The sequence below is a fragment of the Mytilus edulis genome, chromosome 10, assembly GCF_963676685.1.
Source record: "Mytilus edulis chromosome 10, xbMytEdul2.2, whole genome shotgun sequence".
NCBI classification, from domain to species: Eukaryota; Metazoa; Mollusca; class Bivalvia; order Mytilida; family Mytilidae; genus Mytilus; species Mytilus edulis.
Window position 1 is genome coordinate 84,361,825 of NC_092353.1, and position 17,130 is coordinate 84,378,954.

A 17,130-nucleotide genomic window follows, 5' to 3' on the forward strand; every position below is an offset into this window, starting at 1 on the left:
ATGACAAGCAATGTACAGAGGTGATACTTATTCATCATCACACTTATTAATGTCAGCCTTATTGTTTATTAACATCTGAACTACTACTTCTGTATGTCCTTTCTGACAAGCAATGTACAGAGGTGATGATCCAGTATCTCTACACGTATTAATGTCTGCTTTATTGTTTATTAACATCTGAACTATTTCAGTATGTCCTTTCTGACAAGCAATGTACAGAGGTGATGATCCTGTATATCTACACTTATTAATGTCTGCCTTATTGTTTATCTACATCTGAACTACTTCAGTATGTCCTTTCTGACAAGCAATGAACAGAGGTGATGATCCAGTTTTTCTACACTTATTAATGTCTGCCTTATCATTTATTAACATCTTAACTACTTAAGTACATACATCATGACAAGCAATGTACCGATGTGATACTTATTCATCATCACACTTATTAATGTCAGCCTTATTGTTTATTAACATCTGAACTACTTCAGTATGTTCTTTCTGACAAACAATGATCAGAGGTGATACCTCTTCATCATCACACTTATTAATGTCTGCCTTATTGTTAATTAACATATGAACTACTTTAGCATGTCCATCATGACAAGCAATGATCAGAGGTGATACTTATTCATCATCACACTTATTAATGTCAGCCTTATTGTTTATTAACATCTGAACTACTTCAGTATGTTCTTTCTGACAAGCAATGTACAGAGGTGATACCTCTTCATCATCACACTTATTAATGTCAGCCTTATTGTTTATTAACATCTGAACTACTTCAGTATGTCCATCATGACAAGCAATGTACAGAGGTGATACTTATTCATCATCACACTTATTAAAGTCAGCCTTATTGTTTATTAACATCTAAACTACTTCAGTATGATCTTTCTGACAAGCAATGATCAGAGGTGATGATCCAGTATCTCTACACTTATTAATGTCTGCCTTATTGTTGATTAACATCTGAACTACTTCAGTATGTCCTTTCTGACAAGCAATGTACAGAGGTGATGATCCAGTATCTCTATACTTATTAATGTCAGCCTTATTGTTTATTAACATCTGAACTACTTCAGTATGTCCTTTATAACAAGACATGTACAGAGGTGATTCTCCAGTATCTCTACACTTATTAATGTCTGCCTTATTGTTTATTAACATCTGAACTACTTCAATATGTCCTTTCTGACAAGCAATGTACAGAGGTGATGATCCAGTTTTTCTACACTTATTAATGTCTGACTTATTGTTTATTAACATCTGAACTACTTCAGTATATCCACCATGACAAGCTATGTACAGAGGTGACACTTCATCATAATCACACTTATTAATGTCAGCCTTATTGTTTATTAACATCTGAACTACTTCAGTATGTTCTTTCTGACAAGCAATGATCAGAGGTGATGATCCAGTTGTTCTACACTTATTAATGTCAGCCTTATTGTTTATTAACATCTGAACTACTTCAGTATGTCCTTCCTGACAAGCAATGAACAGAGGTGATACTTCTTCATCGTCACACTTATTTATGCCAGCCTTATTGTTTATTAACATCTGAACTACTTCAGTATGTCCTTTATAACAAGCAATGTACAGAGGTGATTCTCCAGTATCTCTACACTTATTAATGTCTGCTTTATTGTTTATTAACATCTGAACTACTTCAGTATGTCCTTTCCAACAAGCAATAAACAGAGGTGATTCTTCAGTATCTCTACACTTATGAATGTCTGCTTGATTGTTTGTTAACATCTGAACTACTGCAGTATGCCCTTTCCAACAAGCAATGTACAGAGTCGATTCTCCAGTATCTCTACACTTATTAATGTCTGCCTTATTGTTTATTAACATCTGAACTACTTCAGTATGTCCTTTCTGACAAGCAATGTACAGAGGTGATGATCCACTTTTTCTACACTTATTAATGTCTGACTTATTGTTTATTAACATCTTAACTACTTCAGTATATCCACCATGACAAGCAATGTACAGAGGTGATACTTCATCATCATCACACTTATTAATGTCAGCCTTATTGTTTATTAACATCTGAACTACTTCAGTATGTTCTTTCTGACAAGCAATGATCAGAGGTGATGATCCAGTATCTCTACACTTATTAATGTCTGCGTTATTGTTGATTAACATCTGAACTACTTCAGTATGTCCTTTCTGACAAGCAATGTACAGAGGTGATGATCCAGTATCTCTATACTTATTAATGTCAGCCTTATTGTTTATTAACATCTGAACTACTTCAGTATGTCCATTATAACAAGACATGTACAGAGGTGATTCTCCAGTATCTCTACACTTATTAATGTCTGCCTTATTGTTTATTAACATCTGAACTACTTCAATATGTCCTTTCTGACAAGCAATGTACAGAGGTGATGATCCAGTTTTTCTACACTTATTAATGTCTGACTTATTGTTTATTAACATCTGAACTACTTCAGTATATCCACCATGACAAGCTATGTACAGAGGTGACACTTCATCATAATCACACTTATTAATGTCAGCCTTATTGTTTATTAACATCTGAACTACTTCAGTATGTACTTTCTGACAAGCAATGATCAGAGGTGATGATCCAGTTGTTCTACACTTATTAATGTCAGCCTTATTGTTTATTAACATCTGAACTACTTCAGTATGTCCTTCCTGACAATCAATGTACAGAGGTGATACTTCTTCATCGTCACACTTATTTATGCCAGCCTTATTGTTTATTAACATCTGAACTACTTCAGTATGTCCTTTATAACAAGCAATGTACAGAGGTGATTCTCCAGTATCTCTACACTTATTAATGTCTGCTTTACTGTTTATTAACATCTGAACTACTTCTTTATGTCCTTTCCAACAAGCAATAAACAGAGGTGATTCTTCAGTATCTCTACACTTATTAATGTCTGCTTGATTGTTTGTTAACATCTGAACTACTGCAGTATGCCCTTTCCAACAAGCAATGTACAGAGTCGATTCTCCAGTATCTCTACACTTATTCATGTCTGCCTTATTGTTTATTAACATCTGAACTACTTCAGTATGTCCTTTCTGACAAGCAATGTACAGAGGTGATGATCCACTTTTTCTACACTTATTAATGTCTGACTTATTGTTTATTAACATCTTAACTACTTCAGTATATCCACCATGACAAGCAATGTACAGAGGTGATACTTCATCATCATCACACTTATTAATGTCAGCCTTATTGTTTATTAACATCTGAACTACTTCAGTATGTTCTTTCTGACAAGCAATGATCACAGGTGATGATCCAGTTTTTCTACGTTTATTAATGTCAGCCTTATTGTTTATTAACATCTGAACTACTTCAGTATGTCCCTTCTGACAAGCAATGTACAGAGGTGATGATCCAGTATTTCTACACTTATTAATGTCAGCCTTATTGTTTATTAACATCTGAACTACTTCAGTATGTCCTTTATAACAAGCAATGTACAGAGGTGATTCTCCAGTATCTCTACACCTATTAATGTCTGCGTTATTGTTTATTAACATCTGAACAACTTCAGTATGTCCTTCCTGACAAGCAATGTACAGAGGTGATACTTCTTCATCATCACACTTATTTATGCCAGCCTTATTGTTTATCAACATCTGAACTACTTCAGTATATATTTTATAACAAGCAATGTACAGAGGTGATGATCCAGTATCTCTACACTTATTTATGTCAGCCTTATTGTTTATTAACATCTAAACTACTTCAGTATGATCTTTCTGACAAGCAATGATCAGAGGTGATGATCCAGTTTTCTACACTTATCAATGTCTGCCTTATTGTTTATTAACATCTAAACTACTTCAGTATGTCCTTTCTTACAAGCAATGTACAGAGGTGATGATCCAGTATCTCTATACTAATTAATGTCAGCATTATTGTTTATTAACATCTGAACTACTTCAGTATGTCCTTTATAACGAGCAATGTACAGAGGTGATTCTCCAGTATCTCTACACTTATTAATGTCTGCCTTATTGTTTATTAAAATCTGAACTACTTCAGTATGTCCTTTCTGACAAGCAATGTACAGAGGTGATGATCCAGTATCTCTACACTTATTAATGTCTGCCTTATTGTTTATTAACATCTGAACTACTTCAGTATGTCCTTTCTGACAAGCAATGTACAGAGGTGATGATCCAGTATCTCTATACTTATTAATGTCAGCCTTATTGTTTATTAACATCTGAACTACTTCAGTATGTCCTTTGTAATAAGAACTGTACAGAGGTGATTCTCCAGTATCTCTACACTTATTAATGTCTGCCTTATTGTTTATTAACATCTGAACTACTTCAATATGTCCTTTCTGACAAGCAATGTACAGAGGTGATGATCCAGTTTTTCTACACTTATTAATGTCTGACTTATTGTTTATTAACATCTGAACTACTTCAGTATATCCACCATGACAAGCTATGTACAGAGGTGACACTTCATCATAATCACACTTATTAATGTCAGCCTTATTGTTTATTAACATCTGAACTACTTCAGTATGTTCTTTCTGACAAGCAATGATCAGAGGTGATGATCCAGTTGTTCTACACTTATTAATGTCAGCCTTATTGTTTATTAACATCTGAACTACTTCAGTATGTCCTTCCTGACAAGCAATGTACAGAGGTGATACTTCTTCATCGTCACACTTATTTATGCCAGCCTTATTGTTTATTAACATCTGAACTACTTCAGTATGTCCTTTATAACAAGCAATGTACAGAGGTGATTCTCCAGTATCTCTACACTTATTAATGTCTGCTTTATTGTTTATTAAAATCTGAACTACTTCGGTATGTCCTTTCCAACAAGCAATAAACAGAGGTGATTCTTCAGTATCTCTACACTTATTAATGTCTGCTTGATTGTTTGTTAACATCTGAACTACTGCAGTATGCCCTTTCCAACAAGCAATGTACAGAGTCGATTCTCCTGTATCTCTACACTTATTAATGTCTGCCTTATTGTTTATTAACATCTGAACTACTTCAGTATGTCCTTTCTGACAAGCAATGTACAGAGGTGATGATCCACTTTTTCTACACTTATTAATGTCTGACTTATTGTTTATCAACATCTGAACTACTTCAGTATATCCACCATGACAAGCAATGTACAGAGGTGATACTTCATCATCATCACACTTATTAATGTCAGCCTTATTGTTTATTAACATCTGAACTACTTCAGTATGTTCTTTCTGACAAGCAATGATCACAGGTGATGATCCAGTTTTTCTACATTTATTAATGTCAGCCTTATTGTTTATTAACATCTGAACTACTTCAGTATGTCCTTTCTGACAAGTAATGTACAGAGGTGATGATCCAGTATCTCTACACTTATTAATGTCAGCCTTATTGTTTATTAACATCTGAACTACTTCAGTATGTCCCTTCTGACAAGCAATGTACAGAGGTGATGATCCAGTATTTCTACACTTATTAATGTCAGCCTTATTGTTTATTAACATCTGAACTACTTCAGTATGTCCTTTATAACAAGCAATGTACAGAGGTGATTCTCCAATATCTCTACACTTATTAATGTCTGCCTTATTGTTTATTAACATCTGAACAACTTCAGTATGTCCTTCCTGACAAGCAATGTACAGAGGTGATACTTCTTCATCATCACACTTATTTATGCCAGCCTTATTGTTTATCAACATCTGAACTACTACAGTATATCCTTTATAACAAGCAATGTACAGAGGTGATTCTCCAGTATCTCTACACTTATTTATGTCTGCCTTATTGTTTATTAACATCTGAACTACTTCAGTATGTCCTTTCCAACAAGCAATGTACAGAGGTGATTCTCCAGTATCTCTGCACTTATCAATGTCTGCCTTATTGTTTATTAACATCTAAACTACTACAGTATATCCTTTATAACAAGCAATGTACAGAGGTGATTCTCCAGTATCTCTACACTTATTTATGTCTGCCTGATTGTTTGTTAACATCTGAACTACTTCAGTATGTCCTTTCCAACAAGCCATGTACAGAGGCGATTCTCCAGTATCTCTGCACTTATCAATGTCTGCCTTATTGTTTATTAACATCTAAACTACTTCAGTATGTTCTTTCTTACAAGCAATGTACAGAGGTGATGATCCAGTATCTCTATACTAATTAATGTCAGCATTATTGTTTATTAACATCTGAACTACTTCAGTATGTCCTTTATAACGAGCAATGTACAGAGGTGATTCTCCAGTATCTCTACACTTATTAATGTCTGCCTTATTGTTTATTAAAATCTCAACTACTTCAGTATGTCCTTTCTGACAAGCAATGTACAGAGGTGATGATCCAGTATCTCTACACTTATTAATGTCTGCCTTATTGTTTATTAACATCTGAACTACTTCAGTATGTCCTTTCTGACAAGCAATGTACAGAGGTGATGATCCAGTATCTCTATACTTATTAATGTCAGCCTTATTGTTTATTAACATCTGAACTACTTCAGTATGTCCTTTGTAACAAGAACTGTACAGAGGTGATTCTCCAGTATCTCTACACTTATTAATGTCTGCCTTATTGTTTATTAACATCTGAACTACTTCAATATGTCCTTTCTGACAAGCAATGTACAGAGGTGATGATCCAGTTTTTCTACACTTATTAATGTCTGACTTATTGTTTATTAACATCTGAACTACTTCAGTATATCCACCATGACAAGCTATGTACAGAGGTGACACTTCATCATAATCACACTTATTAATGTCAGCCTTATTGTTTATTAACATCTGAACTACTTCAGTATGTTCTTTCTGACAAGCAATGAGCAGAGGTGATGATCCAGTTGTTCTACACTTATTAATGTCAGCCTTATTGTTTATTAACATCTGAACTACTTCAGTATGTCCTTCCTGACAAGCAATGTACAGAGGTGATACTTCTTCATCGTCACACTTATTTATGCCAGCCCTATTGTTTATTAACATCTGAACTACTTCAGTATGTCCTTTATAACAAGCAATGTACAGAGGTGATTCTCCAGTATCTCTACACTTATTAATGTCTGCTTTATTGTTTATTAACATCTGAACTACTTCGGTATGTCCTTTCCAACAAGCAATAAACAGGGGTGATTCTTCAGTATCTCTACACTTATTAATGTCTGCTTGATTGTTTGTTAACATCTGAACTACTGCAGTATGCCCTTTCCAACAAGCAATGTACAGAGTCGATTCTCCAGTATCTCTACACTTATTAATGTCTGCCTTATTGTTTATTAATATCTGAACTACTTCAGTATGTCCTTTCTGACAAGCAATGTACAGAGGTGATGATCCACTTTTTCTACACTTATTAATGTCTGACTTATTGTTTATCAACATCTGAACTACTTCAGTATATCCACCATGACAAGCAATGTACAGAGGTGATACTTCATCATCATCACACTTATTAATGTCAGCCTTATTGCTTATTAACATCTGAACTACTTCAGTATGTTCTTTCTGACAAGCAATGATCACAGGTGATGATCCAGTTTTTCTACATTTATTAATGTCAGCCTTATTGTTTATTAACATCTGAACTACTTCAGTATGTCCTTTCTGACAAGCAATGTACAGAGGTGATGATCCAGTATCTCTACACTTATTAATGTCAGCCTTATTGTTTATTAACATCTGAACTACTTCAGTATGTCCCTTCTGACAAGCAATGTACAGAGGTGATGATCCAGTATTTCTACACTTATTAATGTCAGCCTTATTGTTTATTAACATCTGAACTACTTCAGTATGTCCTTTATAACAAGCAATGTACAGAGGTGATTCTCCAGTATCTCTACACCTATTAATGTCTGCCTTATTGTTTATTAACATCTGAACAACTTCAGTATGTCCTTCCTGACAAGAAATGTACAGAGGTGATACTTCTTCATCATCACACTTATTTATGCCAGCCTTATTGTTTATCAACATCTGAACTACTACAGTATATCCTTTATAACAAGCAATGTACAGAGGTGATTCTCCAGTATCTCTACACTTATTTATGTCTGCCTTATTGTTTATTAACATCTGAACTACTTCAGTATGTCCTTTCCAACAAGCAATGTACAGAGGTGATTCTCCAGTATCTCTACACTTATTAATGTCTGCCTGATTGTTTGTTAACATCTGAACTACTTCAGTATGTCCTTTCCAACAAGCCATGTACAGAGGCGATTCTCCAGTATCTCTGCACTTATTAATGTCTGCCTTATTGTTTATCAACATCTGAACTATTTCAGTATGTCCTTTATAACAAGCAATGTACAGAGGTGATTCTCCAGTATCTCTGCACTTCTTAATGTCTGCCTTATTGTTTATTAACATCTGAACTACTTCAGTATGTCCTTTCCAACAAGCCATGTACAGAGGTGATTCTCCAATATCTCTACACTTATTAATGTCTGCCTTATTGTTTATTAACATCTGAACTACTTCAGTATGCCCTTTCCAACAAGCAATGTACAGAGGCGATTCTCCAGTATATCTACACTTATTAATGTCTGCCTTATTGTTAATTAACATCTGAACTACTTCAGTATGTCCTTTCTGACAAGTAATGTACAGAGGCGATGCTCCAGTATCTCTACACTTATTAATGTTTGCCTTATTGTTTATTAACATCTGAACTACTTCAGTATGTCCTTCATGACAAGCAATGTACAGAGGTGATACTTCTTCATCATTACACTTATAAACGTCTGCCTGATTTTTTATTAACATCTGAACTACTTCAGTGTGTCCTTCCTGACAAGCAATGTACAGAGGTGATATTTCTTTATCATCACACTTATTTATGTCAGCCTTATTGTTTATTAACATCTGAACTACTTCAGTATGTCCGTTCCAACAAGCAAAGTACAGAGGTGATACTTCGTCATCATCACACTTATTAATGTCTGCCTTATTGTTTATTAACATCTCAACTACTTCAGTATGTCCTTTCTGACAAGCAATGTACAGAGGTGATGATCCAGTATCTCTACACTTATTAATGTCTGCCTTATTGTTTATTAACATCTGAACTACTTCAGTATGTCCTTTCTGACAAGCAATGTACAGAGGTGATGATCCAGTATCTCTATACTTATTAATGTCAGCCTTATTGTTTATTAACATCTGAACTACTTCAGTATGTCCTTTGTAATAAGAACTGTACAGAGGTGATTCTCCAGTATCTCTACACTTATTAATGTCTGCCTTATTGTTTATTAACATCTGAACTACTTCAGTATGTCCTTCCTGACAAGCAATGCACATAGGTGATTCTCCATCACTATCACGACTATGGTTTACATTATTGGTATAATGATGGAGACACCATTTAACTAAATCAATATTTCCTATAAAACAACACTGTATTAATGGAGTACTGTTGTCAGTGTCATATGAACTGGCCAATTGTTTTTGTTGTGATATTGCTAAGCTTTTTATATGAAGTAGTAATTGTTTTCCGAAGATGCAATCGTCCATATTGATGTTACAGAAAACATCCACTACCTTTCCTCTTGACCAGTCATCAACCATTCTGTTTAGATACATTTGCTGATATTTTTTTGGTACAATAATTGTAAATTCATCATTTTTGCTTTTTCTTTCAAATAAAAATCTTTCACTAATAAATTGACTTGTAGTATTATTAATTAAACAATAAATCATTTTATTGCCAAAGTAAAAAGCAAGAAAGTCAAATAGCTTGTCATGAATGGTTCTGTAGACTTCACCATCCTTTCTGATGTATGTACGTGTAAGTGAATCTAGCTCATCACGTAAAACCAATCGTGACGTCCCTTCAACCACTTTACAAGCTTCATATGTGTTCTTTATAATTGTTTTGATGTTTTCATTCACATGTTCAGTAAGCCATTCTTCTTTCAACTGATTGTTAAACATTACACATAGAGCAAGTGCACAGTATTTGACATGTGCTCCCTCTGTCTGTAATTTATCTATCTCTTCTTTGTAAACTGTAAATGGATTCGTAAAGAAATTTACAATGTTCAGTTTTGGGTTTTTGCTGTACAATTGACACAAAAGAGGAAAACAGTCAAACATGTCAAACAATTCACTGATATCAGAAGCGTTTGTTTTCAGGTAAAATTCAGCAATGGATTGTTTTTCTGTTTTCAATAAACACAAATCGGCAGACTGAAGATTGCATTCACAAGTTTGAAAGAATGATAACGCTTTCATTTGCCTATCCCTATAAACCTGTAGTCTACAAGACATTATTAACTTCACTTGTTTCTTTTCTACTAATGTCTTGATTTTTTCCATAACATTTTTCCAGGTTTCTAACTTCATTGGATTTAAACTATATGTTCCACAAAAATCATCCACTACAAACAATGTCTTCTTACTTGGATCGTACCACTTGATGATTTCCTTTGGATTTGATACTGATAAAATCTCATAGCCTTCATTTTGCATCTGTAAAGCTACGTGACGCACCAATGATGTTTTCCCTGTACCAGAACTTGCTGTGACAACAACACAACCATTTTCTTTAATGCACTTTAATACACATTTTGCTCCGTTTGTTTCTATAAATGTTTTGTCATCTTCTTTCCAGTTTTCTAATTCCTCATTAATTTGTCCTGGAAAAGAAAATTTGACAACTCTTTTAATACTTCTTTTTTAAGATGAAAGTTCAGAAATATTTGACATATATGATAAAGAAAATTTGCTTGACATATGGTATAAACAACAGGCTTGACCTATCCATGCTATGTATAGGTAAAAGACTTGACATACGGTATGAACAATTTGCTTGTCAAATGGTATAGACAAAAGGCTAGACATATGGTATGGACAAAAGGCTTGACCTATGAATACTATGTATTTAGGCAAAAGGCTTCACATACGTATTTATAATTTGCTTGAAAATAAGTATAGACAAAAGGCTTGGATACGGTGTCGAAAAAGGGCTTGACCTACAGTATAGACAAAAGGCTCAACCTATGGTATAGACAAAGGCTTGACCTATAATAAATAAAGGCAACAGTAGTTTACCGCTGTTCAAAACTGATAAATCCATGGAAAAAAACAAAATCGGGGTAACAACCTAAACCCGATGGAAACGCATTTCACAATGATATGCACTGGAAATAGGTTTGGAATATGATAATTTGCCAGACATAGTGTATGGACAAAAGGCTTGACTTATAAATGCTATGTATTTATGACTTATAATATGGACAATTCACTTAACATATGGTTTAGATTTGATTTTTGAATTTTGGTGTTTTAACCGCTTTTTGTTATATTTCATGGCGGTTTGTATTGGTGGAGGAAGCCCGAGTGCCTGGAGACCACCACCGACCTTCGATATATGGTTTAAACATTTCACTTGACATATGGTTCACATAACTGACATAACATCTATAGGGTATGGATACTTGACTTGACATATTATATAGACATTTCACTTGACATACTGTACATATAATTGACATAACATCTATAGGGTATAGATAACTGACATAACATCAATAGGGTATGGATAATTGACTTGACATATGATATAGACATCACTTGACATAGGGTACTATATAAATAACATATAGCTGAGAGGGTGATAGAGCAGATTGGTACCCCGAGAAAACATTGTCAACCGCGGCGAAGCCAAGGTTGACAATGCCTTTTCGAGGGGTTCCAATCTGCTCTATCACCCTCTCAGCTATGTGTTATTTAATTTATTATACTGAATGTTCTGTTATTACTGTCGATTTTTTAAATTCAAAGTAATAAACTGTGACATCTTGTACATAACCATCCGTATTTAGTAAAGCGCACACTTGATCAAACGTCTCCGTGAAGGGTAATAGAGTATTTGCCATAGGATAGTGTCGTATTGAATAAAGCGCACACTTGATCAAGCGTCTCTGGGAAGGGTGATAGAGTATTTGTCATAGGATAGAGTCGTATTTAATAAAGCGCACACTTGATCAAGCGTCTCCATGAAGGGTAATAGAGTAAATTGACACCCTCGTATTAGCCAATCAAAATCTGGCATTTTGACATGAAGTATAATAAATATAATTGACATAACATCTATACGGTATAGATAACTGACATAACATCTATAGGGTGTGGATAATTGACTTGACATATAATATAGACATTTCACTTGACAAACGGTACATATAATTGACATAACATCTATAGGGTATAACTGACATAACATCTATAGGGTTTGGATAATTGACTTGACATATAATATAGACATTTCACTTGACATACGGTACATATAATTGACATAACATCTATAGGGTAAAGATAACTGACACAACATCTATAGGGTACGGATAATTGACTTGACATATGATATAGACCTTTTAATCGACATAGGGTACATATAATTGACATAACATATATAGGGTACAGATAACTGACATAACATCTATAGGGTATGGATAATTGACTTGACATATGATATAGACACTTCACTTGACATAGGGTACAGATAATTGACATAACATCTATAAGGTACAGATAATTGACACAACATCTATAGGGTATGGAAAATTGACATAACATCTATAGGGTATGGATAATTGACTTGACATATGATATGGTATCATATGGATATATGGTATGGACGATTGACTTCACATGAAGTATGGACAACTATCTTTACATATGGTATGGACAAGTAATTTGATGTCTGGTATAGACAATTAAATTGATATATGGTATAGACAATTTGTATGACTCATGGTGTAGACAATTGACTTGATATATGAAATGGAAAATTGACTTGACATATATGGTATGGACAACTAGTTTGACATAGTCATTGACTTTGAATATGGTATAGACATACTAAACTGATAGTTGACTTGATATATGGTAAAGCCAAGTGGTTTAACAATAGGTTTAGACAGTTGACTTGACATATGTGTAGCTAAATGGCATCAGATTATATAAAGCCAGTTTTACTGGACATACGAGGGTCGTAATGGGTGTACCTTCACGATGAATAACTGTAAAAAATCGTGCCGAATGACGTTAACGGTAATTTTCGGTGGATAACGATAATATGTACACTTTCTTTAAGACGATTTAAAAGTCCAATGATTTTGACGAATCACATTAATTTTATTCCAAAAAACTATAATTATTTGAGACCTCTGACGAATCACGGTAAGGATATTTTGAGGAATCACGATAAAATTTAACCAATTAGACGCTATCAGTAGATGAAAATGACCGTTTGACTCCTGACGGTAAAGGACATTACTATCCTCACATATGTGTAGCCAAATAACTTCAGATAAGATATAGACAATTGACTTGACATATGGTATAGCCAAGTGTAAGACATAAGGTATAGACAATTAGCTTGACATATGGTACCGAAAAGTAGTTTGAGATAACAGTTTACTTGGCATACGGTTAAGATAATTGTCTTGACATATCAAGCAAACAATTGCTATATGTTAGAAAAAGTGGTCGACATCAGGTAAGGACAAGTGACTTGACATATGGTTAATACAACTGGCTGGACATTTGGTATAAATAATTGATTTGACATATGCTATGGACTATTGACTTGACATAAGATACGGACTATTAACTTGACACGTTGTATGGACAATTGACTTGATATATGGCATTGATAAGCCATAATTGACATAAGGTATAGACTAATTACTTTACATACGATAAAGACAATGATTTGACATATGGTTTGGACAATTGACTTGACATATGTAATATGGACAATACAATTGACATATGATATGGGCATTTGATTTGAAATATGGTATGGACTATAGATTAACATAGGATCAGGACAACGGAACTGCAATCAAGTCTTGACATTGACATTGTTGAAACATTTTCATGCCATAATAAATTGACAATTGACTTGACATATGGTATTGACTATGGAAGCAACATTATTTATAAACATTTGACTTGACACATGATATTGCCAAGTAGCTTGACATGAGTTATAAACAATTGGTTTACCATATTGTATGGATAATTGGTTTGACATAATAATTGATGGCATATGGGGTAGATAATTGACTTGACATCTCAATGAGATAATTGACTTGATATATTGTATAGCAAAGTGACTAGAAATCAGATATTGACAACTGGCTTGGGATAAGATATGGACAATTGATTTGACATATGGTTAAGACAGTTTACTTGACAGATGTGATGGACAATTGGTTTGATATACGGAATGGAAAATTTACTTGACATATGGTATAGATGATTGGTTTGACATAATAAATGATTTGGCATAAGGATATATAGATAAATGGCTTGACATTTCTAACAGATAATTGACTTCACATAGGATATAGCCAAGTATCGTGACATTAGATACAGACAACTGACTTGATATATAGTGTGGACAAATTGGTTTTGCATATAATAATTGACTTGGTATATTGTAAAGACAATTGACATGAAATAAAGTATGGCAAAGAGGCTTGACATATGGTATTACCAAGTGCATTGATATGTATAGATAATTGACTTGGTATATGGCATAACATATGGTATAGCATATTAATCTATTGCAATAAAAAAATCATAGTATCTAATAAAATTTGTAGATTAAGCTAACAAAGTCCTCATATTTGGATACAAGTAACATTCGTTTATAGTGGATAATTGTTTTAACGTTGAATAAGCTTCAAATAAAAATTGCTTGCTAGTCCCTCTCTGTGATTACCATTAAATATTTCTGGTTCATTTCCCAATCAATCTATCATCAAGTGAAGATAAATACTTCGATTTTCATTCAAACTCTTTTTCAAAAATGATAAACGGTTCTTTATATTGGTATGTAATCATTTTAAACGTTTCAAATTTATGAAATTATATTCGTACATCAATGTTTTTGATATACCAATAACAAAAACTGAAATATATTCAATTGATACATTTTGTAATTATTCAAAATTATATCATAAACCTTAACTTAATTATAAAAAAATTAACAGGTTTAGGGGAGACAATACTCGCATAACTTTTTCGAATTGGCACATAACACAACGGAATGTCACTCTTGCATACAAATGGCACATCAATATAATTTATTAACTGTGCAATCGTGCTACACCTTCAACTATGATTCTAGATTATAAATATAATCAAAAGTTGTTAATCTATAGATAGTGAAGCTAATGAAAGCTAACCCACTGTAAAAATATTTCTTTGCGATTTTTTAAAACTTTCTCAAAAAAATGCTCGAGCCACTTGAATTTCATAGCTCAAAATTAACGTTTATACACAATTTTTGAATAAAGTAGTTGAAGATTATTCGCTTCTTAAAATATAAGACGCAATTAAAATCGTATGCTTGCACCATCTTACCGAAATATGTATTTAATTAAGTCCTGAACATTTAGACATTTCTTCGTCTATTTTAATCAAAACCGGTTTTAAACAACTTACAAGTACGTGTTAAGATCCGACTAAATACATATTTCCCGCTATGGTCAGGTAAATTTGCTACTATTATAATATATACCTCTTAGGTTCCATGGTATTGGGTCTTTTAAAATCTCTGTGACTTTTGAGTGTTCAATTTGTAAATCCCTATGGGAATTCTTCAGATCTATCAGATTTTTTGTAGTGCTTGAGTTTTCTGTTTGCAAAGCTGTAAGATTTTCCCTCATGGTAGAGTGTTCAATTTCTATTGTTCGTCTCAATTCCTTCATTTCTTCCTGTGATTGTTTGATTTCCAGCATAATTTCCTGGTTTGACTGATCTAAGATTTTAACCTTTAGATCTAGGCACTCCTGATTCATTGGTAAACCACCCAATCTATTTACAGCCTGAAGATAAATATTCCAGAAAGTTACCATAAACAGAGTTGCAATCTTCGTATATTCATAAGAAGTAATTATTTTTGGGTTAGGTATAGATTTTAAATTTATGATAATGGAAAAAAAAACTCAGGAAATATATGTCACAGGATGAATACGAAATATGCCAACATTTTAGTCAATGAATTCAAGAGGGGCGAAAGATACCAGAGGAACAGTCAAACTTATAAATCGACAATAAACTGACAACGCCAAGGCTTTAAATGAAAAAGAAAAACAGAGACATCATAGTACACAAGAAACAACATAGAAAACTAAAGACTGAGCAACACGAATCCCACCAAAAACGGGAGGTGTTCTCAGGTGCCCTGGGAAATTGTGACTTATATATACTAGTAATAAGATGATGTACTTATTGATATCTAAGTCTGTTTTGCACGATGTATGTCATCTACGAGGGTTTTTTTATAAGTTGTCAGTAAGTGTAGGTGCTTTTTTTCTTTACTCTTATCACATTATTGATTGTGAATCTGATGAGTCAAGCCCTTTTCAGATGATTTTCAAAAAAATCATGGCTGTTCGGTTTTGTAGTGATGTTTTAGTTCATTTTCGAATAATGAGTTTATATGTCCCTTTGGTATTTTTTGCCTCTCTATTACCTATCTGTCACAGGTTAGATACGGGTTGGGTGCTCACAAACATTTTTAACAATACCACAATATTTTTATGTCTATCCCAAATCAAGAGCCGCCAATTCATTGGTTTTCAGTAATTGCTGTCTACAACTTTTTTTTCGTTTAATGTTTGTTTGATAAATACGGTTGTTTATTTTGTTTTAAATATTGTGTTCATCAAGTTTTTTACAGTTTACTTAATGGTATATGTTTTGCTCATTGCTGAAACTATGCGCCGACCTGTACAATATAATTATTTTTTAAAGAATGTACTTACATCTACTACATTTGTCCATGCTGTATTGAAATCACCTGTTGGCATGGTGTTACTATCATGATGAGCTAGTATATTTCTGTACCATTTAATCCTGGCAAGATCAGACCCTGGAGTTGTCTCCCCTGGTAGTGGTAGCTTATCAAATCCATTGATTGGAGGGGTGACAGATGTCAAGTTTCTGATCAAACATATCATCAACGTTACATCAAAAGTTTTGGAATTCGGTACACCTGTAACAACGGCAGACATTGAACGTCAACAGCTATTCATTTCTCTTTATAAACAAAATTCGCTCTAGTAAATAACGGCAACGGTTG

General features: G+C 33.6%; 2 protein-coding genes across 2 annotated transcripts; both read right to left on the reverse strand.

Annotated features, from left to right (window-relative positions):
- Positions 1-27: 27 nt before the first annotated feature.
- Positions 28-5,918, reverse strand: LOC139493068 (serine/threonine-protein phosphatase 6 regulatory ankyrin repeat subunit B-like). The gene is made up of 3 exons (XM_071281211.1): positions 4,146-5,918; positions 880-3,723; positions 28-201 (listed from the first exon to the last, which is right to left on the reverse strand). The coding sequence occupies exons 1-3, from the start codon at positions 5,916-5,918 to the stop codon at positions 28-30; spliced, it is 4,791 nt and encodes a 1,596-aa protein (XP_071137312.1).
- On the reverse strand, positions 5,919-15,901 carry LOC139493069 (serine/threonine-protein phosphatase 6 regulatory ankyrin repeat subunit B-like). The gene is made up of 5 exons (XM_071281212.1): positions 15,565-15,901; positions 9,096-10,663; positions 8,137-9,011; positions 6,423-7,563; positions 5,919-6,098 (listed from the first exon to the last, which is right to left on the reverse strand). Exons 1-5 carry the CDS (start codon positions 15,899-15,901, stop codon positions 5,919-5,921), a joined length of 4,101 nt encoding a protein of 1,366 aa, XP_071137313.1.
- Between the last annotated feature and the right edge of the window lie 1,229 nt (positions 15,902-17,130).